General features: G+C 35.7%; 1 protein-coding gene and 1 long non-coding RNA gene across 2 annotated transcripts; both read right to left on the minus strand.

Moving 5' to 3' along the window:
• Positions 1–455: 455 nt before the first annotated feature.
• LOC115214362 (zinc finger protein 239-like) lies at positions 456–2,056 on the minus strand. Its single transcript, XM_029783557.1, has 3 exons — positions 1,880–2,056; positions 814–1,099; positions 456–673 (listed from the first exon to the last, which is right to left on the minus strand). Exons 1-3 carry the CDS (start codon positions 2,054–2,056, stop codon positions 456–458), a joined length of 681 nt encoding a protein of 226 aa, XP_029639417.1.
• A 35-nt stretch (positions 2,057–2,091) lies between these two features.
• On the minus strand, positions 2,092–7,891 carry LOC115213892. Its single transcript, XR_003881874.2, has 2 exons — positions 7,488–7,891; positions 2,092–2,496 (listed from the first exon to the last, which is right to left on the minus strand). It is a non-coding gene; the product is annotated as an uncharacterized LOC115213892 (long non-coding RNA).
• Positions 7,892–10,701: the final 2,810 nt, after the last annotated feature.

Here is a 10,701-nt window from a genome sequence, read left to right on the forward strand (position 1 = left end):
TGGCTTCTCAGTATCAAAATCTACATCAACAGGTTTCAGATTAGAAATGTCTGATTTGGCATGTTAATTATTGCAGGAAGAAATGAAAATAGTTTTAATAAATAATTAGAAATATCGTATATGCTGAACAAGAATTAAAAAAAAAGAAAATACATCTAAATCCATTTTCCAATAATTCTTTTTATTAGAAATCTAAGTCTTCTACACAAACCTTTTTCTATAGTGGCTTAAGTATTTTATTGCGCAAAAAAACCCCAAAAACATCCATTTTGAATTTCTCTAAGGATTACTCTTTCATTTTTTTGTTTACTGTGCAACTTTATGTAACTTTTTAAGCTACTTTTTTGAGTAAATGATTTACCACAGATCATCATCATTTAACGCCCGTTTTCCATGCTAGCATGGGTTGGACGGAGAGATATCAAAGTGATATGGTTTCTCACTTGTGTGAGTAGCTAAATGACCATACTGAGTGAATGTTTACCACAATGATATGGTCTTTCACCAGTGTGTGTATATCTATGATTAGTTAAAATACAATTCTGAGAGAAGGACTTGCCACAGATATCACAGTGGTATGGTTTTTCAGCTGTATGCATTTGCATGTGAATGGCTATATCACCTTTCCAACAAAATGCTTCACTACATACTTCACAATGATAAGGTTTTTCACCTATGTGTAATCATATGTGACAATTTCAAGAAAAACTTTTGCCACAAATATTACAATGATATTGTCTCTTTTATGCAAACCTTTGTGACCACTCCAAGAGATGTTTTTACCACAGATATCACAGTGATATAGTTTCTCACCTGTATGAATATATCTGCGATGAGTTAAATGACTGCTGTGAGAAAATGCTTTACCACAAATTTTACAAGAATATGGTCTTTCTCCAGTGTGAACACACTCGTGACTTGTTAATCCACCAATCCGAGAGAATGATTTACCACAAATATCACAGTAATATGGTTTCTCTTGTGTATGGATTCGTTTGTGACAATTTAAACTGCTCAACTGAGAGAATAATTTCCCACAAATATCACAATAGTATGGTTTCTCATCTGTGTGAACCTGCATGTGGCTAATTAAACGAACCTTTAGAGTATATGATTTACCAGAGACATCCTTGTGGCCTATGCCAGGGGTGTAACCAGCCCACTTATGCATACCTTCCCTTCATTGGATACTGCTTGCGAAGACCTGTTGAGGCAAGTGAAATCGAAATCAAATTAGATGACTGGCATTCGTGCTAGTAGAGCACTAAGAGCACCATCTGAGTGTGATCGTTGCCAGAGTGGCTAACTGGCATCCATGCCGGTGGCATGTAAAAAGCACCATTCGAGCGTGATCGTTACCAGTGTCAACTTACTGGCACTTGTGCCCGTGTGCAGATGGCATGTAAAAAAAAGACCATTTGTGCATGGCCGTTGCCAGTACCACCTGACTGGCCCTCGTGCAGGTGTAGTAAAAGCACCCTCTACACTTTCGGAGTGGTTGGCATTAGGAAGGGCATCCAGCTGTAGAAACTCTGCCAGATCAAGACTGGAGCCTGGTTCGCCAGTCCTCAGTCAAATCGTCCAACCCATGCTAGCAATGGAAAGCAGACATTAAAGGATGATGATCATCATCATCACAGAAGTATGGCTTCCCACCTGTATGTATACATTTGTGATAAGTTAGTGTTATCTTTTTAGTAAAGCTTTTACCACATATTTGCCAATTATACAACATGTGTGAATGGGTAACCTATTTTGTTTGAACGTCATCTCACACATGCCACATTGGTAGGGTTTGTTATCCCTGTGAATAACCATATGAGTAGACAAATACCTATCTTTAGCTAACTGCTTTCCACAAATTTCAGTTATAAATCACTGCAGGTGTATGAAGTAATTTATGAACATTGAAGTCACTAGTTTGATCAAATGTCTTCCCACAGATATCACAGGTATACGATACCTTCTTTGTATCTTCTTGTGTCTCAGGAAATAAATCACTACTTTCAGACTGTGTTTCACCATGAACCTGACGTTGCAATATTTTCTCCTCCATAAGTTCTAATCTTATTCACATAAATTTAAATTTCTGATATTGTCATAACTAAAGAGAACACTCCATCTCAAAATTTTTTTTTTTTTGATAAAACTGATATTAGACTTATATTTTCTTTCACAATAAATAGTGTCATTTGTCAAAATCCGAGGATTTCTTAGCTATGAAGGAACACTTCAGGATAGGTTGGTTGTAGCATAATTACTTTGATATTAATTAGTTTGTTCTTTAGTTAGAAACCATCAAATAAAAGATTCTTAAAGTAGTTCTGATTATCAACAGATATCCAAATAAAACACACCATGGAATCAGAAACAAATATATTCTTCAGTACGAAAGTCCAGGTTGTAAGTGCAGTCACCAATGTCCTTGATTATTCCATAATCTTTAGTGTTTGTTGAGGATTTTCAGATGACTGTCTTCTTGAGGTTACCAGGTATCTTAAATTAAAGAAATGATATATAAGACAAACATAAAAACAAATGTTTAGTGGAGAGAAGAGTTACTGAAAGACAGAACAGGAAAAAATGGTACAAAGATAGAAATAAATATGGAAATGTAGATGAGAGCATTGAGTTTTAAAAACAGAGACATTAACAGGACAAACAGACAGGAAGAAAATACTTTTAGCTTGATTGGTACTAAATTGAATATTCAGTGATCCATATATTGCATAAACAATATAGAAAAGCAATGGTAAAGAGTAATATTTGGATAAATGCTTCCTACTAAGGGGCAGTTTCAACAGATTCTTATTCCAAAGATCAAAGAAACATCTTCTTTTCAGAGTTAAAGATCATTTGTAAGATTATGACAAGAAATTATCAAAAGCAAAAAATATTTATTGTATGTTTTTTTGAATCGTCCTTCCTTTAGGAAGTCAAATTTTTTGTCATAATTGTAGAGCTTGGAAGAACAAAGTGTCCGTGGGCTTCACAGGCTTTCCTAAACAAGGGAAATTGATGCCATTAATGTTTCTCTTGAACATTCAACACCCATGGAAAATATATGAGAAAAGAAGGAATTCTAGAAGATTGACTTTCTAGGAAAGGGCTGAGTGTAGTGAATACAAAAAGAGTGATGTGAAAAGGAGGGATGAGAGAACTTGTATAGAGGTGGCATAAGCCTAGCCAGGTCCAGGAATAAAAGCCATTTTACAGAAGTTTTAGAAAAGGCAGAGAGAGAAAGCAACATGTTTGTGAGCATTGCTTATAATTTCATCAACCTCATTACCTTCTTGTATTGATTTCAAATTTTGGCACAAGTACAGCAAGGAAAAGAGAGAGGGTAAGTCGATTACATTAACCCCAGCATTCAACTATTCTATCGACCCCAAAAGGATGAAAGGCAAACTTGAGCTCAGTGGAATTTGAACTCAGATGTGAAGATGGATGAAATGCCGCTCAGCATTTTGCCTGGCATACTTATGATTCTGCTAACTTACTGCTTTGTCCTTTTCATATTATCCTGAAAAGGTGGTAGATTGGGAATATTATTATCATAATTATTTAAACATCCATGTTCCATGCTGACAAAGGCTGGATAGTTTGACAGGATCTGATGGGTCCACAGACTGCATCATGCTCCAGTGTCTGCTTTGGGATGGTTTTCATGCCACCAGTACAAGTGAAGTCCCTTTGCAGTATGTAACGCTTATGAGCTCTGAAGTGAGCAGCAGTTTCATGCCAGGAGATGAGAGGTTAAAGAATGGAAGAAGGAGGTCAGAATAGAACAGATTTCTTGCTGTAGAAGAGCTACATGATAGCTCACATTTTAGAAGAGTGAATGGGAATGATTAGGTGGAGTTCAGAAGAGAAAAAATATAATGGCGATGAGGTGTCTGGGTGGATCCTCAAGGTATGAGGTAAGTTGATGTGAGTGGAGACTGTCATTCGATATTTAATTATAGTTTTTTACATTCTTAGTTCAAATTCTGCTGGAGTCAACTTTATCCTTTAATCCTTCAGAATAATAAAAAATAAAGACTCTTTCAAACACATAGGCACAGGTATGGCTGAGTAGTTAAGAAACTCAATTTGCAGCAATATGATTTTGAATTCAATTCCACTAGACAACACCTCGGGCCTTATACTAGAACCACAGGCTGATGGAAACTGTGTGGAAGCCTGCCGAATATATATGTGTGTGTGCATACACACACGTTTATGTATTTGTTTTGCAAAGTTCTTAATGCAAAACTGTGCGTTGAAACATGAATACGACCATCCTCAAGTAAAACAATATATATGTCTGGTTTAGACTCAAAGGTCCTGACACTTCTGTTTGACAAGACACAGATCCTATGTGCCAATGAACCAAGTGTGTTGAACACAATGTCGTCGAAAAAAGTTATTCTCGGATGACACATTATCTATACAGCGAATCGCATATTTTGAGTCTCAACCTACCTGGACGTTTTAAGAATAAATATGCAAATATAAGTTCCAGATTGTGCTGCACACGGTGAAAATTACGTTCTTACTGAAATTTTAACTTTACAAAATCATAGGTTATGTAATTTACATGTAATTACTATTTTTGCCTTAAGGATTAAACCGTTTTTTCATACGGTATTTTAGAAACTTCACCTATATAGGTAATTTCAATTTTAAATGCGATAACGAGATCTAGTCCGTAGAGGATTTTTCATATGCAGTTTCGCACCTCTTGGAAAATGCATTTTTTTTTTTTTTTTATTTCTACGTTTTAGAAGTCGGAGATTACGAATATGCAAAAAAATTTTAACCTCCCCACCTCTTTAATTTAAATTGTTGATTTTGTTTACTTTAAACAGATTGTAGCGAATTGACGAACATATGCAGATTGAAATTAAATACAAAAACGTTAAAGTGAAAGAATTTGTTTTACTTGTATTTGCCTTAAATAATTGTAAATAATAATTTAATGTAAATTAAATATACACCATTTTATGAGAAACAAACATTAATGTTTAACAATTAATGTTAAAAAGTTTAATAAGGGACTCAAATTTGACCCCCTACCTCAATTTTAAATTTTGAATTTTTTCATCTATTTATTATCCCTGTCCATTTATACATAAAATATATTTGTCAACTAAATGTGACGGTCCTAGGAAGACACATCTATTTATCTCTTTATACACATATCTATATGCTTAGTGAATTTAAAATTTTGAAAACGTGGTTTCTTGCATATTAGGAATTTCCGAAAAAAAAATTTCGAAAAAGTTCAAAATTTTAAAAGGGAGGGGGAGTGGTGGTGGTTAAAAAATTTGGTTAATATAGGGCGTAACAAATATCAGAAAATCAAAAAAAAAATGTGTGTAATAGGTGTAAAACAACTTCCTATGAACGAATATGAAAAAAAAAATTCGCGCACGCGAAAGGGGGGTGGGGGAGAGGCCTCGGAAAATTCACATCGGGAAGTTCCGAAAGCGTCTGAGGGGCTGACCCGGGCACCAAAACAAAAAAAAAATAGTGTAATATGTGTAAAACAACTTGCTCTAAACGAATATGAAAAAAAAAATGCGCTCTCGAGAAAGAGGGGTGGGGGAGAGGCCTCGGAATATTTATATCGGGAATTTCCGAAAGCGTCTGAACCGGGCACAAAAACAAAAACAAAAACAGCGTAATAGGTGTAAAACAACTTGCTCTAAACGACTATCATGAAAAAAATGCGCGCTCGCGAAAGGGGGGTGGGGGAGAGGCTTCGGAAATTTCACATCTTCAGTCCACGGCCTTTAAACTAAGAAAAAGTAGTGTAATTGGTGTAAAACTACTTGTTCTAAACGAGTATCAAGAACACACACTCACACATGAATCATAAACTCCGTATTTCGCAAAAAAAAAATAATAAAGAGAAGAAATTCTGGAAAAAGTGAAGAAATGTTGGATCTCATTCCTTGGTTAAAGCTATTTTAAACATTAAATTTATGCTTTTCTTTGAAATAGTTCAGATATATGCAATTCTTCTCACTTATTAAGATGCATTTATCAGAAAAAAAGAGACAGAAAAAATTATTATTTTGTGTCAATCCTTCCCTAATTATCCTTTATTAATTAGTTTTGGCGTGTATTTTTTTCCCAAATTTATTTTTTCACCTTTACAACACTGTTTAGTAAAGCAATTAATTATCTTTATAATTTGCATATTTGACTTATTAATCAAAATTCTCTAGATGTAATATATACTAAGTAATGCATCCTTCATTTATGTGTTCCGTTCTGTATTATGCATGCGTGACTGTTTGTATGTAAGTGTGTTTAACTGTGCACATGAATGTGAATATTAAAGACCATATTTATTTACTATGATTGTTATTTTCAGAACAAATAAATCTTTTGGCTGTTATGTTATTGATGTTATTATTATTGCTAGTTAAAGGGTGGTGACTTGGCTGAATATTTTGAGTCTTGTAGTATGTAGTTGTGTTAGTCAATATTCTGAGTTCAAATCCAACTCATTTCTTTATCATCATTATCGATGGACCACTCAAAGAGGTATGTATACATTATCATTTTCGTAACATAATTTCTGTAGTATTTCAAGATGTTTCTGACACGTATTTTGATTCACATGGCGGAGATCCAACATTTCTTCACTTTTTCCAGAATTTCTTCTCTTTTTTTTTTTTTTGCGAAATACGGAGTTTATGATTCATGTGTGAGTGTGTGTTCTTGATACTCGTTTAGAACAAGTAGTTTTACACCAATTACACTATTTTTTCTTAGTTTAAAGGCCGTGGACTGAAGATGTGAAATTTCCGAAGCCTCTCCCCCACCCCCCTTTCGCGAGCGCGCATTTTTTTCATGATAGTCGTTTAGAGCAAGTTGTTTTACACCTATTACGCTGTTTTTGTTTTTGTTTTTGTGCCCGGTTCAGACGCTTTCGGAAATTCCCGATATAAATATTCCGAGGCCTCTCCCCCACCCCTCTTTCTCGAGAGCGCATTTTTTTTTTCATATTCGTTTAGAGCAAGTTGTTTTACACATATTACACTATTTTTTTTTTGTTTTGGTGCCCGGGTCAGCCCCTCAGACGCTTTCGGAACTTCCCGATGTGAATTTTCCGAGGCCTCTCCTCCACCCCCCTTTCGCGTGCGCGAATTTTTTTTTTCATATTCGTTCATAGGAAGTTGTTTTACACCTATTACACACATTTTTTTTTTGATTTTCTGATATTTGTTACGCCCTATATTAACCAAAAATTTTTTTTGCATATTCGTAATCTCCAACATCTAAAACGTTAAACTGCGAAAAAAATTTGGCGATTTTTTCAAAAAAATGCATTTTTCAAAGAGAGGTGCGAAACTACATTAGCCTCCCGCCACCATTCATTGCTGTGATGTTGATAAGCGGGAAAGCTCACCAACATCCCGAACTCTGTTAGATTTTCATGAAAACCCTACATCATCTTTAATCACTTAGAAACAGATAATAGGTCAACTTACTGATTTGTTATGTCTTTTCTCTCAATCTGAAGTAGTGACAAAAGACAGGAACAGGATGACAATAACAGACACGTTCACTTTTCCATGAGGCGTTTATGAACTTGCACAGAACATATTAAGCGATACAGTTGAACACAGACCAAACTAATCGGTTGAAGAACAGATGCTACTCTAGATTCACTTCTCACTTATTAATTTCGCATTTATTTATTTTTTATTCTATGTTCAGCTTCTAAAAATAGCAATAAAATTACAGCGGAGATGTCGAACACGCAATCCACTCCTTTTCGTGTTTTTTTCATTTTATTTTCAGATTCCGACATTTTCAACAGCGGAGATTACGATTCACCACGCCTCACGAGAAACATAGCATTTCAAAATTTCAATGTCCCGCACCGACGTTTTTTTTATTTCGTTTTTTCCTTTCTCCAAAGTTTTTTTAGTTCACCTAGAGAAATACATAGATTATAATTTAGGGATCTTTTCGGTTTGAACTGCAGTTTTTTCTAGCGGTGTCATATGAAATTGTCACCCATAATTATGACCCTAGTATCGATCTATCGCATTTCAATCTGTTTTAGGGTTAGGGGTGGGGGAAGGGTATCTTTTTTCTTCGGAAATGTAAATAAACCCAATCTGTTTCTCAAACGAGGGACATATACGGCACAGAATGTTTTCACCTCAATAGACGTCATTGATTGGTTGAAATTAAAGAAAAACAACAACAAATATCTTACAAATTATAGAATTTTCTCAATAAAGCCAAGAGAAAAAGATGTTTTATAAACACATCCTACCAGTATACGAAGTTTAAAAGTATTTAGTTACGTGGAAATTATTTTAAAAAACTGCTGGTCAAACCGAAAAGATCCCAATATTCCTGATGATTTTAAACTCGTTTACTCCTATGTGCATGCGTTGATGCTTTTCTAACAATCGCATGATATAAGGAAGGCCTGGATTTAGGTATCTCCTTATGCTAGAAATAACAGTCAAATCTCTAAAAAAAATTTCCAAATCTCGTTTTTTAAAAGATCATCTCCTCCCAGCAGTCAGAATAACAATACCCGGGTAAATTTTGGGATCTTGTCCTTTTGATGGACAACTGAGTGAGGACAGAGAAACTAAGAGTGTGAATGGGTGGGGGTTTGCAAGATAAAAGAAATGGGAGAAGGGAGAGTAGATAGGCAATAGCTGTAAAGATCAGGTTGGTTGTGAAGGGTGGATGCAGGAAGTAATGGATACAAGGGTGGATGATAGCTAATGATACATGAGTTGGGAAAAGGAGAGGGATCAGATGAGAGTAGGAGGACAATAAAGATGTTAAATTTGATTGGTGGGGTGGGGTAGGACAAGAGAGAGAGATGATATATAGCTGGTTGGCTGCAGGATAGGAGAGGGTGAGAGAGATAATTTGGTGTTCCAGGTACATAGGGAATGAGGGGGAGGTGAATGGGCAAGGTGTTGATCAATGAAACATGTAGGTAGAGAGAACTATTAATAAAGGAAGAATGGCTGACAAGTGAAATGGTTCCGAGGGTAGCAAGAAAAAGATAAAGTGGTATCTGGGGAGAGCTGTGGTAGAAGAGATGATGGGGGAGTTATAAGAAGGGGGAAGTTGGGTGAGATGCCCATTTGTGATGCACACATACAATTTGTATATCATTTTTAGAACAGTCAAACTCAAAGCAAATAAAGCTATAAATAATAGTATGTTAATATTGAGTTAAAAACCCCCTTGGATTGAAAAAGTGAAAGCTGCCTGTGGGACTCTAGCTCACAAAAGCACACACACACACATAAATTGCTTCCTGAAGTCAGTTTTGCTGTAGTGGATGAGTCTTCTCATACCACCTGACATCCCAGTCCTTTGTTGTTTCTTCTGTGAGGTTTAGGGTCTTAAGGTCACAGCCTTTGCCACTTTGTCCCATATCACCTTGGATCTTCTCCATCTACAGAACTCAGCCCTTCTTTATACAGCTGTCTTCATCTAGATGCATTGCATGTCCATACCAGTGCAGTCTTCTTTCTGACACATGACTCCTCTTAACCCAATTTTTTTCTCAGCAGATTTCTACTATCATTCAGGCATACTTACATTGCCCAGCCACTGGAGCATGCCTATTTCATTTTCCTCATCTCCTCTATTTTTGGGGCTCATATCTCACTACCATGCATCATTCTAACACACGCATCATACAATCTGCCTTTGGAAAATATTTATACACACTATTTACATGGCCAACATCAATCCATGGGGAATAACTCTTCTTTTTCTCTCGAAAAGTGTAATTTTAAATTTTGAATTTGAAGCAACTCTCATACTTAATGTTTTGATTATATGTTTAAAATCACTAAATACCTCAAACCAGGCAAGACGAATAGCCTCATGGGTAAATGAGAATGGTGGGTATCGATATTTCGGAGTTATTTCTGTTCATCGGCACCGTATGCCCTGGTCACCGCAAAGCAAAATTGAATTGCCACACGCGTAAAACAAAGTGAAATTTTGAATTAGAATCAGTTCTAATAATGTAAACATTGTCGATGTCACACATTTAATGAACGTGTTGAGTTTTTTTTAAACACTCAATGTCTTAAATTGACTTTTCATTGGACAACGCCCGCATCTAATAAGCATATAAAAACACATTAAGTTTCAGAGGAAATGACTTTCCTCAGATAACACAGTAGCATGGTTTCTCACCTGTATATGTAATATTTATGAGCAGCTAAATGCTCAGAATGGTCAGTGGCAAGAGAGGAAGAGGCCGACCAAGAACCCGCTGGCTTGACACCATCAAGAGTGATACTGGAATGGACAAAGCCAATCTGAAAGAAGCAGCCCAGGATAGAACTGACTGGAGGACACTGATCCATGGAGTAACCGAGAGTCAACTTCAACTGAGCGGATAGATAGATAGAGAAATGACCATATTGAACAAATGCTTTATCACACATTTCGCAGCAATATGGTTTCTCTCCAATGTATATATTTTATGATCAGATAATTCATTATTTAGAGAGATATTTACCACATTACAATGGTATAATTTCTCACCTAAGTGTGTATATTTATGGGTAGTTAAACGACCACATTGAGCAAATGCTTTACAAGTTTCACAATTATAGTTTCTTACCTATAGTTTATTAGTTAAGATATTATTCAAAGACAAAGATTTAATACTGATATCACTTTTCTAATAGAGCTTTT

This window comes from Octopus sinensis, linkage group LG7 (assembly GCF_006345805.1).
Source record: "Octopus sinensis linkage group LG7, ASM634580v1, whole genome shotgun sequence".
In the NCBI taxonomy this organism is placed as follows: Eukaryota; Metazoa; Mollusca; class Cephalopoda; order Octopoda; family Octopodidae; genus Octopus; species Octopus sinensis.

What these genes read in the sequence shown, in the direction of transcription:
- LOC115214362 (XM_029783557.1), bottom strand. Translation starts at nt 2,056, where the DNA reads ATGGAGGAGAAAATATTGCAACGTCAGGTTCATGGTGAAACACAGTCT. An exon ending in AATTACTTCATACACCTGCA is followed by an intron (nt 1,100 to 1,879) that starts GTGATTTATAAC and finishes TATACTCTAAAG; the next exon opens with GTTCGTTTAATTAGCCACAT. An exon ending in TCGCAGATATATTCATACAG is followed by an intron (nt 674 to 813) that starts GTGAGAAACTAT and finishes GATTACACATAG; the next exon opens with GTGAAAAACCTTATCATTGT.